The sequence below is a fragment of the Polyergus mexicanus genome, unplaced genomic scaffold (genome assembly GCF_030449975.1).
Source record: "Polyergus mexicanus isolate NDT 795.1 unplaced genomic scaffold, iyPolMexi1.0 SCAF_3, whole genome shotgun sequence".
Lineage (NCBI taxonomy): Eukaryota > Metazoa > Arthropoda > Insecta > Hymenoptera > Formicidae > Polyergus > Polyergus mexicanus.
Genome location: NW_027223323.1, coordinates 9,717,549 through 9,738,823, shown reverse-complemented (window position 1 = coordinate 9,738,823; position 21,275 = coordinate 9,717,549). Strand labels below are relative to the sequence as shown.

Below are 21,275 nucleotides of genomic sequence, written 5' to 3'. Positions count from 1 at the left end.
ACTTTTGTGAGGAATTGTTATTCAATCTCGTTTTTAATAATAATTCTTCTCATTAAATCGTTATATGATAATAAGCAAAATGTATGTGTGTTATATTTTAATTCGTGTTAACAACTGATATTTGAAATTTCAATTAGATTAAATATTTCAATTTTTAATATCCAAACTTGCTAAAGTCCGTGGATTCTAAAAAATTTCCGCGATATTAAAAATGTAAATATTTAACCGAATTAATATTTTAAACACCAATCGCTAATGCGAATTAAAGTTTAACACAATACAATTCACTTATTATTATAATGACTTAAAAAAAAAATTATTGGAAATATATCCGTAAATATTTAAATAAATCCATTACCAGAATTATTATACCGTTATAAGTATACTGGATTTTCCAAAATTTTTTCAGATAAGTGAAAGTTCAAAGACTTAAAGAATGAAAATCAAAGAGTCGATAGCTTTGACACAAAAGATTTTCTCTTTAGATCATTTAAATCTTTGAAAATCACATTAACTCTTCGAGTCATGAAATCTGCAAAAATTCACAGATTTCTCAAATATTTTATAGTTCTACTCGATTTTTTTAGATTTTCTAGTCTTTTTTTAGATTTTCTAGTCTTTTCTACTCTTTCGTTACATCTTAATCCTCCGAATCCTTAGATATAATCACGCATCATAGATAAAAAAAATAAAAAAATAAAAAAAACCGGATAAGAACATGAAAACTTTTGTAAGTATCCAATATTACAATATAATTCTATAAAAATTGATGTAAGCTATGTGTAACAATCTAATATTACAAAAAATCATACAAAAAATCATAGTTCTGGCAGTATAACACACTGCACATTGATTTAGTTAATACACATTGGTTCATTCCGCTTTATAAAAAAATATAGTCTTCGTATAGTCCTTCTACTAGATAGCATAGTCTTCATACACACGAAATATTTCGCTATAATCAACTCTGTATTTTTAAATGTTTTTAACTAATCAAAGCAATGCAAGAAAAATTATAAATTTTATTTCTCCTAATTTAACAAAATCAATCAGTATTCATTTTTCATATTTTTTTTAAAATTCTATAGGAAATGTTTGAAAAGGTTTGATGAATTTTGTCTATAATCTGCATTCAATATTCAATTTTATTTATTTATAATTAAATTTTTTATAAGTTAACAGTATTACGTCACAATTTATCTTTTTTATATTATCCTTGCATTTTCATCTACAAACTAAATTTCAAAAGTATTCTCCTTCCTGCAAAATGTCCAATTTTTAATTTAAGCTATTTAAGTGTGTGTATTGTCTTTAAAACGAGATACTACAATTTTTCAAAATAAAGGAGATTTGTATGTTTTGTTTTTAATAAAAATTAAAAAAATAATTTTTTCAAGAAAAATATTTTAGATATTAAATAGATCTTAATAGGATATTTATATTTTTTTTTTCATGATGAAGAATTATCGTTCTCATATACGAAACGAAACATACAGATCCCTTTTATTTTAGAAAATTATATCTTAGAATACTTTTGCTCTGGAAAAAACACACAACTTAAGTAAAAAACTAAACATTTCACTAAAAAAAAAATTGTTTTGAAATTTATTTATCTTTCTGATATTCATTTATTTGAGACAAAATATTTTCTCATTTTTTTGTTAAAACCTTAACATATAAGTCATTATAAAGTTCTGTAATAAGTCTCCTCTCAAATAAACTTTTGTTATCAGAGTTGTCGTTTAGAGATATTAACATTTATAGTCGCATTGCTTTGAACAAGTTCGAGTAAGAAACTTTGAGCTAGTGAATCATTAGTCAGAAGACTAGCTTCTGCGAAATTTCGTCTCCCGTCTCAGCTATGAGAACGAAATCACATTAGATTGCACTACTCCGTTGAATCATGACAATCCTCGCCCTTCCGCTTTTTCTTTTTTTTCTTTTTTCTCTCTCTCTCTCTTTTTTTTGCAATGGACACAACATAGGATAGAAGATGATTCACTTGTAAAGTCAAAGCAGAATACCTTTTGGGCAGTCGTTGCGGATCAACGAAGACAAGAAGTCTCTCATAGGATCCCAAGTAACTAGCACAGGAAACAATAATTTAGAAGGAATAAGAAATTAGACAGGAGAATAATAGGAATATAAGAGTGAAGGAGTTTTTCTTTAGGATTTTAAATGTTGAAGTTAATTTTAATGTTAGTAATTTCGATATCAATATTATATTTAGAAACATGAACAGAGAAGACCCGATAACAACTGATCAATTTATTCTAAGTAATGTTTATGAGAAACGGCATACTGAAGCATAGGATGGAAATGAACTGAAGATCTTGTCGCGAAGTATCTCGCTTTCATTGAACGCAATCGGCTCTTCTCCCTCTTTCTCTTTCTCTCTCTCTTTTTGTACTAAGTGGTAAAAACAAAGTAAAAAAATTCGCCTAGCAAAATTCTCTATATGTCTGTACAAAAATCGAGTGAAGATAGAGGAAGAATCATATACAATTATAACCTCCAACTTGCCAGTTTTTCTTTTTCACTACAAAGATAGCACTATCAGAAAATAAATATAAGTGTTGTCTTTCTAAGGTTTACAGTACCAGGAGAGAGGCGCAGCATCCAACATTTCTTTTTTCTCTTTTATCTTTCTCATTTTCTCTTAGCATGGATAATCTTTATCGGGCCTGAGGATTTGTCAGCATCAATCCAATCTTCTCGTACGCATACATCAAATTCTTTGCTAATCCCTTAGAGCAACCGTTCTCTTGAATAGTCTGGAATCTATAAGTTCTAAAATTCTTGTCGTGATCAATGTAGGTGACTGCCGCCATCAGAGGGCACATAATGATTTTTGTGTGATCCATAAAGTTGACCTGAGAAGCAAATATCCCAGTGAAAAGAATATTATAACAGTTTTGACATAAAATATAAATAAAATTATCTCTAAATAAAGTCATATATTATGCTTTCTTATTATTAAAAGTTCACATGTATTAGGATAAATAATATAAATAATAAAATAATACAAAGAAAAAACGAATTAACATACTAGATATCGTTAAATTAAAAAGAAAATAGTTTTAAAAAAGTATAAGAAATATATATATATATATATTTCTTAAAAAAAAAACATACACATACACACACATCTAATTTTCAAATATGCAAGATTTACAAAATAATAATAAATTTATAGAAATATGTTCAATTATTTTTTAATACTCACTTGCACTGTGCCATTAGTCAATTGCATCACGACAGCCGATTGAGTCCTGAACCATTGATGTATATAGGGTATTCTAGATAGAGAATCACTCTGCTTCACCGCGATAGAACCGCCTGCTTTCATCAAATGCTCGTTCATGTATTTCAAAAAGAAGTTCATCAGTTTCATCTTCTTTTCGAGATTGGCTGGATATTCCTTGACTGTGTAGTACAATTCGTCACCTTCACGATTAATATAGTGAATATTGAAGCCATTCGCTAGCATAATCAATCGTGTGCCATCATTGTACATCACGCCAACGCCGTCATCGGACAATTGATACCCGAAGCCGTATTTATCCGAGTAATCCACCCATTTACTGATCCAGATTACAGGTTGCGCCGCCGGATCGGTCATCTCGTCTGCGAATTTTCCGAAAAACATATCTTTATAACAGCATACAATAATATCGAATATAACAATAGTATTTTAGTTATATTTATATAATCGATTATTATGTGCAACTTAAAATTATAATAAAAAAAAATATTTTCTGAAGATATTAAAAATTGTTTTATTAAATTTATTCTCCTAAAAGATATTAAATTTACAGATAATTTTTCTATTAACATACCTCCTGAAGAAGTTACATCTTTAGAAGATTTAAATTTCAGCACTGCAGCCAATTGTTCTTTTAATGTGTAGAGCAACTTCTTGATATCATGATTGACTCTCTGTGGTTCTATTATTTCGGTACTAAGCTTGGCTTTTCGCAATGGGCTGTTTGGCACCCGAGAGGCAAGGATTTCTTGCTCTGAGTAGCCGTTAAGGTTCATCTCTCCGAGCGGTTTGCGATTGCAATGCGATTCAAGCATGTCTAAACGCGGTGCCATTGTCAAGCAAGAAAGCGGCAAACTTGTCGGCATATATCCTGCAATTATTTAAAAAACAAGTAAAAAATAAAGAAAAAAAAGCGTAATTTTTTATTCTTTGGCTTATTAATAGAACAAAAAAGATATAAAGATATTCTTTTCAATACAAAATTGTAATAAGAAAAAAAAAACGATTAATTAGTTCATAAACATTTATATCACTGATTGTTGAGATAAAGTTTGATTAAGAAGTTTCAAAGTAGATAAAAAAAACTTAAATTATACATCTTAAAAAATTTTCAAAGAATTTATATAATTGCTTTATGATAAAAGTAAATATCGCACAACTTCACGTTTTACGAAATATTGGGCGTACCAGAAGTGAAGAAAGTATCTTTCATCAGTTTGCTGACAGATGGGCGTCTCGATGGATTTAGTTGCAACATATTTGCTACCATGTTCATGGCAGGCTTAGTGATATGTTGTGGCGTTTTGTACTGCACCTGCTTAATCCTCGAATACGTCTCTTTTAGACTCGATGTCTCAAAGGGTGGCTTACCCACAAGCAGAGTATACATTATGCAACCGATGCTCCATATGTCAGCCTCGTAGGAATGTCCGATCTTCGTCAGTACTTCCGGCGCTATGTAATTTGGAGTGCCACAGACAGTTCTGTCGAAAAATTCAGTCAAATCATTATAATTGAAAAAAATTAAACCTTATTTTTGATAAACTAAAAATTTTATTAAAATATGTTGAACTTTAGTTTATGAATGTTTATTCAACTCTGAAAAATTAAATTTTAAAAGAGATGATATAATATTTTCATTTAGAGAATGTACATGGATCAAATTTCTATATGAATATATTGCATATTCGAACAATTACTTTTTCCGTTCACCATCATGTTCCAATCTGGTCGCTAATCCAAAATCACCGATCTTAACTTGCAATTCGTCGTTCAAGAATAAATTGCCTAATTTTAAGTCCCTGTGAATTATTCTGTGCTGATGTAAGTAAAAGACTCCATCCAATATTTGCTTCATAAAGTATCGTGTTTCACATTCTGACAATGCTTTCCTGCGTTTGTGCAACTCCATCATTGACTAAAATGTTAAATATTCATAGAATGATTATAATTGGCAATTGATACTCGTAAAGAATAATTGTTGCAAAAAATACTTACCCTCTTGCGACAGAGTTCCAAGATAATATAGATATTATGGGAATCGTCAAAGAAGCCGTGAAAACCAACAATATGTCTGTGATTTAAGGTTTGATGAATTGCTATCTCTTGCGTCATCTTCTCTCTCTGGTTGCTTTTTATCATCAATGACTTTGGCACAATTTTTCCGGCAAACACTTGATGTGACTTTGATTCTGTGATCTCGTAACATTTTGCAAAGCCACCCTAATGAATATAAGGGTAACAGAACAAAAATAATTGCAATAAAAGAAAAACTTCATTGTTGAAAAAACATAATAAAATTTTAACAACAAAATTTTAATTATTAGATACATTCAACTGAAACGTAGACTGAGACTTTTATAGAACGACTTTTTAGTCCACATTTCAGTTGAACGTATTTAAGATAAAGTAAGTTTCGTATGTATTTTATATATGCAACTTATAATAACAATAAATAAAATTAGTCGCTGTAACAGAGAAAATTGAATTAAATGTTAACATCAAGATTTTTCTATATTTTGGCATTTAGATATTTCAACACAAAGACATTGATATATCTCAAAATCATAAAATAATATATTGCTGCATTTAATATATGTCGTATATTGTAAAAAAAAAATATATATGTAGATATATATATATTCATGCATGCATATAAATAAGATATCAAAGTAAAGCACCGATATCAAAATAGCGACGATAAACTAATGAATCACGGTGATTCTAAAGTCCAGTTACAACATTATCGTCAATATATATTGCACGAAAAAAAAATGCAAGAAGTGTCAGATTCATAATAAAAAAAAAAAAAAAAAAAACGAAACTAAAAAGAACGTGATTTTACACGATGACAAACTTTTAAGCAAGTCTCAATGACAAATTTTATCGTGATTTTCGAAATAGTATTTTCAGCTCAAATATTGCCTGGATTATTCGAAAAGGGCAAAAATATACAATTTCTCTCGTCACGATTTTTTCGATCCGCGAATTACATGTTCTCTTCGACACGACGAATGCGACAAGTGTCGCTCGCCACGAGGGAGCATGACGTGTAGATGCGAATCCATAGAAGGGAGCGTGCGAAAATCGTGCGTGACAAAAGACGAAGGCTCCGAGGAGATGGTTCGCTTACCTTGCCGAAGAAGCGGCCCTTCATGTAACTCTTGCCGGTGTTAGCATCGTATATCACATTAGGTATCGTGCACTCGTCCTCCTTCGACATCGCGCGCTGACAAATAAATCTCGCGTTCTCGGACTACACGTAATCGCACCCGTTCGTCACGTTGGATTCGCGCGTTGGACCGGCGACGTAAATTTTGCGGCAGCGGTTCAAACAGAGCCAAGGGCCCCGCAGCTTTCGTTATCGGTGCAGCTTCTCTATCTCGCAGCTTCGGCGACTACGGATTACAAGAAAAGGATCCGGACAATCGTGTACGCGCGGCCCCGCCACTCAGGTACCGCAGAATTCGCCGTTCGCCGAACTTCTGTTCGAACTGCTGTTTTGCTTCTTGTCGCGGAAGAGACGCAACGGCTCGCCGGTTTAAATGTCGCACGACTGGCCAATCGCCGCCCCCATCGGCGAGTCACGTGGTCGCGCGCGTTCGCGCGCGATCCGACGCCACCACGCGGTCGTTGACATTGGAAATTTTCCAACAAGAAACGCAATGTCATACGATTGGCTGTCAAAGAGAAAAATTTTCGTGACTTTAAAAGTTCTTTATAGCAGTTGCAATTGACTGTCGAATAGAGAATTTTTTAAGTCCCCAAAGATTTTTGTATCTGACAGCCAATCTCATGTGACGTTTGTATTTATGTGTATTTCTTGCTAAAAAGCTCTCATAAAATATCATTTTTATATCTTGTTTTCTGGAGAAGAAGAGAATTTAAAAGAGAATTAGAAGAATTAAAAAATAATTAATAGATAAAAAATAAATTAATAATTATATTAATTTTATATTATATCTTATCTTATGTCTTATCTTATATCTTATCTTATAGCTTATCTTATATCTTATCTTATATCTTATTATTATTAAGTATATATCTTATTAAATAATTAACAAGATATATAATTAAATAATAATAATAAGATATAAGATAAGATATAAGATAAGATATAAAATATATGATATATATTAATATATAATTATAAATTTGTTTTAATTTATCATTAATTATATATCTTATTAATTATTAAATAATTAATAAAATATATAATTAATAATAATTTACGCAGCCGAGAATTTACTATCCAGTTAAAATGTCTAGGGAATTTTTCTGGTAGCGATTCTAATTGCGTGTGTTGGCGAGATTGTTGGACACCGCGCCACCATCGCCACGAACGATTGTGGGATACGAACTTGACTCGAGTAGTCGTGGTCGATGTTTCTCTTTCCTGCTCTTTTCGCCGCGGCAGTCGTCCATTTTGCTTGTCCGTTTGTACGAGCGTTTTTTTCATCGATGAACTGCTTGTTTACCCATTCAGTCAACGTGAGTAATGTCAATCCGAATAAATATGCCCACGTTTCAAGGTTTGCGCGATATTTTACCTCGGTTCACTCTTTCGAATGCTTTTAAGTTATATTCTCGGAAGGACATTTTTCGTGGAATTCCGAGGATAGCGTCGGTGTGGTGATTGTGGATTGCCGCTATTTCCAAAATTTTATTATGTTTAAATACAAATTTAGGTGCACAATGTGATTTAGTGTTAACATCTGCGTAATTTTAGCTGTATTAAAATACCATTTATCCCTGTGAAAAGAGGATTAAGAACTTATGCGTAGAATATCTTTGATTGTAGAAGAATAAAAGAAAAATTTCTCCGATTTCTTTCTTTCTTTTTATCAATTGAATAAAAAAGCAATGATCTATGAATCAAAGAATCTTAGATTTTTTTCATTTTTAAATTTATAAATTCTGAAATTTCCTCCAACCATCAAATATCTTTAGAGATTCATATTATTAGACTTTAAAATTCTTGGATTTATACTTATATAATTTGTATGAAAAATATTACAGGTAGCTTAAACAATGGACGGAGCACCAGGTGGTAGAGGTGGATTTCGAGGTCGTGGAGGTCCCGGAGGATTAATGAGAGGACGTGGTGGTTTTGGAGACAGAGGAAGGTAAGGAATTTAATAGAATGATCACACTACAAGAAAAATAAAGTTTGAATTAATATTTTTAAATTTTAGTCATCAAATATTTACTAGAAAAAATACTTAAATTTTTTTTTTTTCCAAATTACTTGTAAGTATAATTGTATGTAAGAATATATCAATAGACTTATATATACGTATAAATGTTTGTTTGTAATTAATTATACCAGCAGAAAATTAAATTTTCTTTTCTTTTCTTTTCTTTTTTCTTTAACAGGGGTGGTCCTCCACGAGGCGGTAGTATGATGCGTGGTGGTCGAGGCAGTGGACCTGGTGGAGGCATGAGAGGAGGTCCACCTATGAGAAGCAGGGGTGGTCCTCCTAGAGGTGGACGCGGTGGACATTTTCCTCCAGGGTAAATCTTTTAATTCTATTGGTATAGTTTTTTATATATATATACTAATAAACTTAATATAATTCAAAAATAATGAACACGTTTTACAAGCAAACTGTTCTATTATCAAAATAGTAAAAAGAAAAAATATTTAAAATTTATTTTTACATTGGGTATTAATGCAAATATCTTTTATACAAATTTAATATAAACATTTCGACATATTGATTTTGGCCATTTTCAGTAATAACAATTAAATCATGTATATCCTGTGTATGAAGTCACTCTTGTCCCTATATAATTTCACTGAATGCATAACACTGTAAGAAGTCTTTTGAAATTAACCAATAACGCAATTTCTATATTATAACACATACAATATCTGGAATGTTATGTCAACATTTTAGATATCAGATTATATGTATTGCATTATGAATTATTTATATATATTGTAGATATTGTATGCGTTACAATATAGAGATATAATATATTATTACTATATATTTTGTTAACACTTTTTCTTCGCTATGATAAAACACAATTTTAAAAATTGCTTAATTAAAACAAATATTTTACGAGTGATTTATAAATAATTTATTTTCTCGATAATGGCTTTATTATAAGCTAAAATAAGTTCTTTTGTCATTTATAGGCCACCTGAACCAGGAATGTCCAGTGGAGGTGGGCCATTACCCTTAGGAATGGGTGGTCCTCCACGAGGTGGTAGCGGAAGAGGTGGTGGAAATAACAGTTTTCGTAGCAGAGGTAGGGGAGACTTTAGTAGAGATAATCGCGGTAGTAATAATTTCCGTGGACGTGGCGGTATGGACAGAGGAAGAGGAGGTTCCAGGTATGGAGATTTTGCTCAAATTAATTTAAGTTTTGATTATATTTATTTGTCATTAAAATTTACATAATTAAATTAAATATTCTGTAAAGATTATTGATACTTAATTACACATTTCAACTTTACATGGAAAAAAAATACTATTTTTAAAGCACAGTTGTAGACATTTAGTTTTATTAAATAAGTTCAAAAGTTTTTGAAATGTACAAATTAGAATTTTTTTGTAAAGATATGACAAATGAATTATATTTACATATTAAAATTTAAATTAATATATTAAATTAAACATTTATATATTAAAATTATTAATTTTATTTAAAAAAATTATACTATTTCAGAGGATCGGGTAGAGGTGGACCAAGTCGTGGAGGCGGCTTTTCTGATCGTGGTAGAGGAATCGGTGGTGGACGCGGCGGTCCAACGAAACGAGGAGGGGGCCCACCTAGTTCCAGTGGACCCTCTAAAAGGCCACGTTTTGATCAACCTTCTTCACAGTCTTCCAATGGCTATGCTACTCAAGCATCCAGGTAAGGGAATAAAGAGAACTGTTATATATATATAAGATAATAAAAAAAAGAATATATATATATATATATATATATATATATATATATATATATATATATAGGGTATCCGGTAAAGATTGTGCCAACGCTCATGAGCGGGTAGAGCACAATAAACTGATTAGAAATGTTCTGTAACATTTCTTTCTATAACGCTTAATAAAGGGAGTTATTATCGAATAAAGTCTGGTCAATCTCAGTGCCAACTTTTAGCCAGACGCATATCGGTGAGTCGCCTGCCTGGTAGCCGCCGCCGTAGCGACGGAGCGCTCACGCACACTACCAGGCACGCGGCTAAAGGTCGGCGCTGATTGACAGACTTTACCCAATAATAACTTCTTTATTAAGCGTTATAGAAAAAAATGTTACAGGACTTTTCTATTCAGTTTACTATGCTCACGAGCGTTGGCACAATCTTTACCAGACACCCTATATATATATATAAGATAATAATAATAATAATAATAAAAAAAAAAAACAGAATTTTTTGTATATAGTGGCTTATGCAAAATATATTTATACTTTATAGAAAATGCTAGAAAGTATTGACAATATTTTTTTTCTTTCTCTCTTGCTCAATAATCAGCCAAGGCGGTTATGGAGGTTCAAATAACGCTTACGGCGGTCAACAACAACCCCAGCAACAGCAGTCGGTAGGATATGGCGGCGGCGGCGGCGGTTACGGATCACAAGGATATACACAATCCTATCAGGGCTACGAGAGTTATCAGCAACCAGATTATGCTCAAACAAGTGTAAGTGAACTTAAGATAATGCACACAATAATATATCAATGATACTTGTAAAAGCTTTCAATTATTCAAATCCCACTACATTTTCTTAGTAAAATTAAATATATATTTCTAAGTTGAATTCTCTCTTTCTTTTAAGTTTCTAATTTTATCAAAATGAATAGGTTGTCTTACTATTATTAATTTAAAATCATTTATTGTATATTAAACAATCTGTGACTATTTTCTTTCTCTCGATTCTAGGGCTATCCATCGTCCGCACCGCCAGATAGCAGATACGGCGGATCGTCCTCAGTTCCTGTTGCAGGAGGATTCAGTACTAACGATCCTTATAGTTATGGCAAAGTTCCACCTAGTTCAGGTAAGCCTATCAAAAATTATAAAGAGAACATTTGTGTGAGCGCGACATGTATCATGACTTCATTTTTTACAATTCTTGCATATTTGTTTGTTGCTAATTCGGATTGTAAAGAGTTTTAAATTGATTAAGTTTGACATATTTGTAACACTGACTCATTCTGATAATCTTATATGAATATGCAACATCAAAGTATAATCGAATATATCAAAATATATCAATCTCAGAGATTGTCGTAAAAAGCGTTATTAATAATATATATATATATATATATATATATATAATGAATATGTCAAATTTAATGAATTTGAGTAGATCGGCTATAACGGACTATCCTGTATGTATCTAGCTTATTAATATTACGTGATGCATGTCCAGCCAATTACCAGCAGGAGGCAGTGCCAGCAGCGGGGCCGGGGGGTGGTTATGCCCCTGCTAACCCATATGATGACCGGTCTAATGCCAACATAATCAACCGGGGTGGTTATTCGACGCAACCTTACGGTTAGTTATTTCGTTCGCTGTCATCATACCGCTCACATTGTATAATTCATTAATTCTTTCGCTACGGCATTTGAAGCGATCTTTAAAGATTCTTTTGTCATCGAAATGGAACATTGAATTGTTTGGTTGGAGTAAAGATATATTCCAAATTTATCCATATGATATTTTCAGTTGTAAATTGTATCATAAATTCTTAAATGTATAATTAACAATTATTAATTAAATATTTGTTGGTAAAATGAATAAAATAAACATTGGAGTAATTTATGACATTAATAAATAAACTAAACTGTTGAATTTATGCTACTATTGTACTGATATTCTTTTACAACAGATAATTTAATGTTTTACTTCAGTGATAGATAAATTCTCTTGTGCTCTTGTTTTCCGGCCGATATCCGAGTTGACACGTTCCTATACTAAAAATGTTAAGCATAATTTAGACGAGAAACGATCTGACTCAAAGAATTATGACAACAGAGAGGAGAGCACACTTTATTCGCGGATGATTCGTTCGATTGATAGATAGATTTATGTTCTAAAAATTTAGATACGAATTCAGATATTGAATTTTCCGAATTGAAATCTTGTCAGATTATGTTTTCGGATTTTGCTCCTAGAATTCTTATGTTTTTAAGTCTTCTCGGATCTTTAGAATTTTCTGAATTTTTCGTCGAATACTTTCGGACTCACTGCGTTTCACACGAAATCGATAAAAGAGTTGCGTAGGATTCACAAACTTCCATTCCCAATATGGCAAGATAAATTGGATCCTTTCATCGGGACACCAGCACTGCAGCACTGCCTCCTGCCGTCTCTCACTGCAGAACATTACAAGATGTCCGTGAAATACGAAACTTTTTTTCTTTTTTTTTTTTTTATCTAAGGAAAATCATGAAATATATATAAAAAAAATATTATTGCTATTACTTATCAATATTCTTTATTTATTAATTGTATCTTTTATTATTTTATTATTTTTTTATTTTATGTTTTTTATTATTCCGTATTTTAGAATTATTTTTCTTACATTTTTAGATACATTTATTTAGTCTGTCACATATTTTCGGAAATATTTTCTTAAATTATTAATTTTTCAAGCAGTCAAGTAAAAATAATTAATTTTAATTAATTAATTAACGAATTGTTATTTCTCCATCGAGATCTTGTATTTTGCCATGACTGTCTCTTATCCGATCAATTGATTATTTAAGGACAAAATTATTTTTTCGTATTTTCGTGCGACTCCTTTAAATTCTTTCAGATATTTCTCGTCTGAGTCACTTGCCTCAGTGTTGCCAATATTCTTCACTATCTAAGATCGTCTTTTCTATGATTACAGATTATTCAAATCAGGATGGTGTTTATGGGAAACAGGATTATGGTAAGTACAACTCGCAGTACAGAAAATTTCATTGAGCAAACGGAAAGGAGTTAGCTAAGTGTCGATTGAAATATGGAGATAAAGATTTGTAGACAAAGAGACATTATCAAATAAGTGACATAATAATATAATATGAAATAAAATACAAAAGAAATGTCAAGAAAGTACAAGAAAATATCAACAATATCCTGTATCCAGTTTTAATTTATATGTAAGATTTATACTTTTATATACTTTGACAAGAACAGAATAAAAGCACTCTCTATGCAATATTCAGGAGAAATTTTAGAATAAATAATGAAATTTTACAATATTTAAGAATTTAAAGATGCATGTAATAATCAAAAGATCTGTCAAAAGATTCCAAAAGATCCATAAATTCAAATATTGCGATTCCAGACTTTAAGATGAGAAAAATTTAGTTAATTCACATTGTTAAATAATAATCAAATAAGAATTATAGTTAGTACTGCGTGCAGTATAATAATATTTGTAACATAAAAAAGTATATATAAGCATAGGGAATATGATAATATAATTTAACAATATAATACTGCATTAAGTATAAATGCAACGTTACATGAAATATTTATGGCATTATGATAACTAGTTGCAGTAGACCGAAACGTTTGCGATATATTACGAAGAAATATTCGCAGTACTAAAAAAGTATTTACAACTTTGTAGGTGTATTTGCAATACTACGAGAGCATTTGTATAATATTACAAAAATACAATATCAGAAAGATTTTTGTACAACACATTACAAGTCTATATGTATCTCCACAATGTTAAAAGATATTCGATACAATATTTTTGCAATATTTATAATAATGAATGCGCATGTATTGGCAAAATTGCAAGATTATCCACAAAGAAAAGATATTTGCATATTATAAGAATATACCTATAATTTACATATTTACAAGATATCAATTTTTTTCTGGCATATTCTTAAATATCGAATAAAATTAGGCAAAATTATCATACAAATTAATCATGGTGTATGTTATCATAGATGTACATGTGGAAAAATAATATAAAAAAGGTCGAAGTAAATGCGCGTAATAGGCAGGTAAAGATGAATAGGTAGTGGTATCTCGTAGAAGGATTTGTGTATATAAATATATATATGTAGGGCGTTCAATTTTATATATATGTAGAAGTGCAGAAGCACAAATTCTATTTCTCAAGTAATGGAACGGAGGAGCTATGGTTGTTTGCAGGTGGCAGTGCTGGTTACCAAAACACCCAGTCTCAGCGACGTTATTAAAGTTATCCAACACTAATTAATCAATTCGCGCTCATTAATTCTGTATCTAAGTAGATAACATTTTTTCTACACGGACAAACAAAAAGAAAAGAAAAGAAAGGACATAAAAGATCGAACCGTTTCCCGGCACACGAAAAAGTGAGAGTTTTAAAAAGAAAATTATTTCCTCCCTTTTTTTTCGAAATATCGAATAATCTGGAAGAATAAAATGATGCGTTTTTTTAAATTAGGAGTCTACCTAAAACGAAAATGCCGTTGTAAAACAATTGTTGCACAGCCAAACATTTTACACTGGCTTTTTGAAAAAACTGATTATATATGTATCTTGGAAAAGTTGGAAAATTGATATTATTTTTTATGCAAAAGTATTTTTTTTTTTTCACCTAAGCGAGATTTTCGTTGGACAATCATTATGTTTGTACAAAAAATATTTATCAGATAATTCTCTAAAAGCCTTGCGCATGTTTTCAATTCGTAACTTTTCCAAGATCATTTTGCGTTCAAGACTTCATTACCATTCGCTGTCTTTGTTTCGCGCGTATGAAACGAACTTGATCGATACATCATTCGACGATATAAGAAGTACACACATTTTATACTTGACAATTAGCGATACACGCTGCATTATTTCATTCTATGTCGTTTGTACGACAATTTAAGATTAAGTTTAGCCCCGGTTGAGCGTTTATATACTCGACCGTTTTCTCTCTCCGCGATTTATAACAATTTAATATAACAATAATAGCTAATTAAACAAACAGCAATGATGAAAGCGATAATGTGAATGTAAAACCGACGTCCTATTTTGTAAATAGAAATCGTAAATAAATTCTTTGGGAAGATAAAATCGCGGCAGATGTGCGATTTAAAATTGCATAATTTATCCTCGAAGACTAGAAAGAGCAAAACATTAGGAAAAAGCATATAAAAATATTTCTTTATAATTCGACACTTTACCATAGACTACAATATTTGTTTATTTTAATTCAAATTAACTAAAAATACAAATTTCTTGACGAAAAAGTTATTAAAATTATATATTTTATATTGTAATTCTCTTGTTTTTGCTATAAAATTCTCTATTTTATTATTTATTGTAATTTTTTCGTTTATTGAAATTATATAATTTTATAATTTATTGTCTAATTTCGCAATCTCTAATTTGGTAGTTTATTACTAGCGTCGATAATTAATAGTTAATAACATATGTCGCATTAGCTGAGACAATCGTCAATTAAAAAATTCTCATGGTGTTAAACAAAGGAAACATTAAATGTTTATTAACAATTAGCAGAGATTGCATAAAAATGCAATTGGTAGAGATTTTTTTTTCATGATAGAAAATTGTGTCAACCGAAGAGGGAAACGAGTAGGATAATGAATTTAATAATTCAATTCAATATACTTTTCAATTTTCTCTATCGTGCATTATTTTTTATATATTAATGAATGAAACTTGCTTGTGAATAATTTGTAGCGTTTATTGTATACAATGAATCATTTACAAATAACTACTCTATATATAGCGTATACCATATTGTCATGTCCTGATCTATTGTAAGCGATCGCTCGATTTTGAAATGAAAGGAACATTGAAAAAAAGAATCGTAGACATCGATATATATATCGAAAATTTGTTGTTATTGTCACCTCACCTCCGGCAACGAGAAACAGAAAAAATGGACGAAACACGAAAACCAGCAACTGCCCTAGGAAGACAGGCTATTCAGAAAAATAAATGAATGGGCGAATAAGCGATAAATGAGGCAAATATTCGCCTCGATAGTATATAAAGAAAGTAGGTATGAGCCCTTTTATGAAATCCTAGTAGATTAGATGCGCAATCTCGGATTCATCAAGCCATCATCCGTCTTCGAATTCTTTGATCATTTGTGGAGTCGACCTTTTTTTAATAAAGATTCCAAAGTCAAGTGATGGAAAACGAAAAATTGTTGGTTTAAAAACAAGTTTCGAAGATATAAATAACAAGATCTTGACAATATAATTCAAAAGTTAATTAATGAAGGATATTTGATGTTAAAAATTGCAAAATGGACATTTACTTCTCCTTCGCCGTTTGCAATAAAAAAAAAAAAAAAAAATTCGACTTTAAATTGATCCAAAAATACACAGACGAAAGGTGAAAATCAGGATCTAAGAAAACATAATTTAATCCATTATTTAATTATAAAAAGATAGAGGTAAAAAATATGCATACAGATATCTCTCTAAGAAAGTATTAAGATTAAATTCTAAGATTCACTTTTCTAAAGAATATTAAGAAGTTTCATTATAACGTTATTATTCCAGTAATGTTTTATTCTTGAATTATTTAAACATAAAGAGTGCTGTGCAATTGGATAGAAATACCCAAAATAATATTTTTCCTAGCTTTTTAAGTCGCTCATAATTCAATATAACATTATTATCAGCTAAGAGATACAAAACAAATATACAATTAGATTATAATATGGAGTTTAAGCGGCGAAAGGTACTTAAAGTACCAACAATGATAAAATTTGACGAAAATTAAGTTTATTTCACAGGCGTAGCGACAAGCTGAGATACTTAGGAAACAATGAATGAAAGACAGAGGGCGAGAGACAGAAAATATCTTTTCTCCAGCGAAGAACGTGTCACAAATTCGCTAAAGTTCACATTCCCCCGCTCAGAAAAGAAAAGAACAGATCAGTGAATAATGTCAGCAAAGCTATTTTCGTTGATCAAATATCAAAAGTACAAATATATTAGCAGTAACGAATATAAACTTGAATAATAAAAATGCTAAAGCATTTTTGAATTTATGAATTATTGCTTCATAGGCTTAGCTTGTTGTATATATATATATATATATATATATATATATATATATATATATATATATATATATATATATATAATGTAAAATATATATATATATATATATGAAAATTACTCGAAATAATCGTTTATATTATAAAATAGTGTTCTATGTGTGTACATAATTTTTTTAACCGTGTATCTTTTGAATCGAATAAATCAAAGATGATTTTTGATAAATATTAACAAAAAGTGTACTATATATATATTAAAAAATAGAAAAGACAGAACAAGCAAGAAAAATAATAGTTTAATAAGAATCACATAAATAGTGCAAAGCATTGTAAATGTTAAATGAAAATCAAATGCTCGAGTAGACCTCAACCCGAAAATTCAGGTGAGTAAATACAAATAAATATATATCCGTTCTTTGTGAAAAAAGTTATCGATTTCTAGAGAGAGAGAGAGAGAGAATATATGTGTCTATATATATATATATATGTATATATATATGAAAGTTATAATTAACACAGAGATTCGATTAACAAACGATACTTCGACTACTGCATTTATCGAGTATAAAATGGATTTAACAAAATAGTAAATATAAGTTGCATATAAATTATGTAATAAATATTGAAAGATATATTATCCAGTGTATTTATAGGCGATCGAATCGCAAAATAGACTCCATTCAACTATAAATAGACACAGTTGTGCGTTTCTTTATCTTTATGTCTTTTGTACATATAAATATTATACATGGCATAAGATATTTACAACAATCGAATATAAAAGTGCATAGGATGAAAGATAGGAGAAGATTCGTAGATTTACACTTTTCACGAATATTTGCAGTAACAACATTAAGTTTCTCGTAGATGACTAATTTACACGCACGAAAGGCGTTATAGATCAATCCGAGAGAAAGAACTGAGAACGGTAAAATCGTTCAAAGACATTCGAGTACGTAATAACTAAATAAACGATAGGGAGGTGTAGAAACATAGAATGAATATAAAATAATAATTGATTCCATCGATAATATCGTCGAATAGACACGAGTTTGAATAAGCAAATAATATTACAAATGACATTTCGTAAAATTGATAGATAAGGATTAGTGTAAATCAATGACACAAATGCAAATTAATTTTACAAATCAATCCTCCGACTTTCTGATTTGCTGTTATTGTTTTCTCTAGGTTGATCACAACTACTACTAATAATCGCCGAATAAGACTATCATTTGCGTGAGATCAACGATGACTGCCACATAACTGGCGTCGTAACTTCAAGGGCTGAAAAATGAGGTGTCTGCTATCGCGGTAAGTCAGAAAAGATGTTGAAAACTAGGACTTAATATAATGTCATAGAACTAACGCGCTTCTAAATCACAGATTCTGCATCAAGTATAATTGAATGTATAAATATACGAATACTCTTTAATTGGAAAAACACTGATTTTACTTCCAAAATTAAGTATTTCTAAAAAAATTCAAAAATTTTTTTAAAAATATGAAAGTAAGCGCATTATTTCTATACATCTTGTATATATTATTTCAGATAAAATTATGAAAAATATATATATTAAAATATAGTGATTGTTGCAGTACAATGATTAATAAAGAACTGTATTTTACGTGGAAAATTTATAAATATTTATTTCAATAAATTATTATATTATTTATGAAACGAATTAACGAAATCCTTTTATTTTCAGATATTTATACCTTTTTAATTATCAATTATAATTACTATCAGAGCATAAAAAATAATGACGACTGAGTTTTTGCCTGCGATAAAAATTGTTGATTTTTTTTGTAATTTATATTCTTTCTCTCTGTCAAACTTATATACTAAATATTTTACCGACGTATATAAATGCAAGGAAAAAATGCAAATAAATAATTGCAACATACTTTTAAAAGTAATCAAACGCAGCTTTCATATTGTTCCTGGCTAAATTGAACTTGTAGCAAATTCGCGAATCTTTGTGTCATTTCATTATCAATATCGCTTGTATCATGCATTTCCCGTCTTTTTATCCATTTTATTTGTATCAAATGAAATTTTGTCATCATCGATCGCTAGTAAAATTCTTAATACACATGGGTATTTTGTTGAACATTCATGAATTATCGATTATCTTTGTCTATTCCGATAGAATCGCATCTCGTGCAGATATATTTTATATATGCTATGTGTCTCTTACATGTGAATCTTGAACAAATCTCGCATTTTTGCGTCGTAATCATGCCTTTACGTAGTCCGCACATAAAACATTGATCCTTCCTCCTGGGTAAGTTTTCCTCCTTATCTATTTTGCGGGATCGTTTCTTCGAGAATTCCTGTTCGTCAAATTGGCAATCGCCGTCACAATCTAGTTGACCTTGCAAGATCTTGGTCTGAATATTAATAGGCAAAATTTTTATCTTTGCCTTTTCCTACAATGGGAAGTATGACTTAATTTAATTTTTTAAAGATTTACTTAAAATTTAATAAAGTTAAATAAAAATTTAATTTCTGAATAAGTGATTTCTTAATAAGTGAAATAAAGTGATCAATTAATTGAAATTGTAAAGTAAGTAAATTTATAACTTTTGATACTTGCCTGCAAATGTGGTTTTAATAGCGCTAGCGCGAGAGTCTTCAAGAAGCCTCTTCTGTACTTCTGCAAAAACTTGCTTTGAGAACCATTGTAAAGAATCTGAGCGTTCACGCAATGTCCAACAACACGAAAAACGCTGCCAGTGGCCACCTCTTGGTTTTTTTGGAAACCGAATATATCGCACACGTTCGTTTCACGATGTCTATCGCGTCTTTTCCTGCATTATAATGTTCTATGATTACTGGTTTCTTGGTCTGTGGATTGAACTTCGCATCGTGATGCGCTGTCGAGAGTACGATGACAGCCTTGCGTCTCTGGGGCACATGGGATACCAAAGTGGCATCATTCCTGAAGCCCATACGGGTACTGCCAACTGGTCGCGACTTTCCTGCCAAGAAGCATAAAGGAACTTCTCTCTGATCCTTTCTCATCGCACCAAGGAACGTTGTCTTGTCGGCCAGAAGTGAAACAGCGAGCAGATAGGAGGTATAATACTCATTGCAGGATAGATTGCTACTGGAACCTTAATAATTAGAAAGCATATATTTCCCCAATTATAAGAACAGATTAAATAAGATAAAAAAAATGATAAATTATTACAAATAATAGCCATATGTATATATACATATTGTATATATATATATGTATATATACAAAAATTGTATATAAAAATCACTTTACATTAAACAGGATATTTATTAACATATAATTAATGATTAGAAGAACACTTATATAAATATAAAACAAACATTTTTTTATAAAATGATACATTTTCATTATACAAGTTTATCATAAAATATCTCAGTCTATCTATTGTTTATACTTACATTTGCACATTATTCTTTTGTGCATCACTTGTTTGTGTATCAGTAAATTTGTAGTTTGATGCATCAATAGGCTCTTAACAACAAAATAAATAATAAATCATTGGTGATTTATATGAGGTAAACGGATGAGTAATGTGTAAAGATCAATTTAGGTGTACACCCTAGGTAAATGTAAGGTCGGGACTGCCACTTTGGACAATGCGGTTGCCAGTTTTACTCTCGTTTCAAAATGCTTATCGCAAACAACTCTATGCCTCAATTGAGACACAGATAGCTGCAGCAACTCAATATTTCCACAAGCCCTCAACCATTTGAGAAATCTCTCCTTATCTTTTGCAGTTGGAAAAGAGCGGAGTCTTAGAGTCTCCGATTCACAGCCTAGCACTACACATTTCTTTCTGTTATATGACATATTATCTGTAACAACTATAAAATCAAAATTAAAATGGATAAACTCTTGCCATTGGATAATTGATCTTACAGCAATTGAAGAATGTAATAAAAAAACTACATTTATATTGCATTGCTCTCTCTCTCTCTCTCTCTCTCTCTCTCTCTCTCTCTCTCTCTCTCTCTCTCTCTCTCTCTCTCTCTCTCTC

General features: G+C 30.6%; 2 protein-coding genes and 1 pseudogene across 9 annotated transcripts; 1 reads left to right on the top strand and 2 right to left on the bottom strand.

The window, feature by feature from the left end:
- Positions 1-1,506: 1,506 nt before the first annotated feature.
- On the bottom strand, positions 1,507-6,804 carry Polo (Serine/threonine-protein kinase polo). Of its 2 annotated transcripts, XR_011448901.1 has the most exons (8): positions 6,399-6,804; positions 5,264-5,488; positions 4,966-5,183; positions 4,454-4,749; positions 3,840-4,136; positions 3,227-3,627; positions 2,601-2,873; positions 1,507-2,084 (listed from the first exon to the last, which is right to left on the bottom strand). XR_011448901.1 is itself a non-coding variant. In XM_070316133.1 (7 exons), exons 1-7 carry the CDS (start codon positions 6,486-6,488, stop codon positions 2,676-2,678), a joined length of 1,725 nt encoding a protein of 574 aa, XP_070172234.1. In that variant the 5' UTR covers positions 6,489-6,804; the 3' UTR covers positions 1,507-2,675. The 2 variants fall into 2 exon arrangements, 1 of the variants encoding a protein (XP_070172234.1); XM_070316133.1 differs by having other exon boundaries at positions 1,507-2,873.
- An 835-nt stretch (positions 6,805-7,639) lies between these two features.
- LOC138931856 (uncharacterized) lies at positions 7,640-18,845 on the top strand. Of its 7 annotated transcripts, none has more exons than XM_070293042.1 (10): positions 7,640-7,756; positions 8,285-8,391; positions 8,642-8,779; positions 9,411-9,608; positions 9,944-10,132; positions 10,755-10,923; positions 11,164-11,281; positions 11,657-11,782; positions 13,125-13,166; positions 18,444-18,845. In XM_070293042.1, exons 2-10 carry the CDS (start codon positions 8,297-8,299, stop codon positions 18,446-18,448), a joined length of 1,080 nt encoding a protein of 359 aa, XP_070149143.1. In that variant the 5' UTR covers positions 7,640-7,756; positions 8,285-8,296; the 3' UTR covers positions 18,449-18,845. The 7 variants fall into 7 exon arrangements, with proteins under 7 accessions (XP_070149143.1, XP_070149142.1, XP_070149141.1 ...); XM_070293041.1 differs by lacking the exon at positions 18,444-18,845 and adding an exon at positions 16,986-17,262; XM_070293040.1 differs by lacking the exon at positions 18,444-18,845 and adding an exon at positions 14,393-16,706.
- LOC138931857 (uncharacterized) lies at positions 12,120-20,831 on the bottom strand (annotated as a pseudogene).
- Positions 20,832-21,275: the final 444 nt, after the last annotated feature.

Excerpts from the sequence above, each read along its gene's own strand:
- Polo (XM_070316133.1), bottom strand. The coding sequence starts at position 6,488 with ATGTCGAAGGAGGACGAGTGCACGATACCTAATGTGATATACGATGCT. Across the intron at positions 4,137-4,453 it reads AGATACTTTCTTCACTTCTG|GATATATGCCGACAAGTTTG; the intron begins GTACGCCCAATA and ends AAATAATTGCAG. Across the intron at positions 2,874-3,226 it reads TGACTAATGGCACAGTGCAA|GTCAACTTTATGGATCACAC; the intron begins GTGAGTATTAAA and ends TTTGCTTCTCAG.
- LOC138931856 (XM_070293040.1), top strand. The coding sequence starts at position 8,297 with ATGGACGGAGCACCAGGTGGTAGAGGTGGATTTCGAGGTCGTGGAGGT. Across the intron at positions 9,609-9,943 it reads AGAGGAAGAGGAGGTTCCAG|AGGATCGGGTAGAGGTGGAC; the intron begins GTATGGAGATTT and ends ATACTATTTCAG. Across the intron at positions 11,783-13,124 it reads TTATTCGACGCAACCTTACG|ATTATTCAAATCAGGATGGT; the intron begins GTTAGTTATTTC and ends CTATGATTACAG.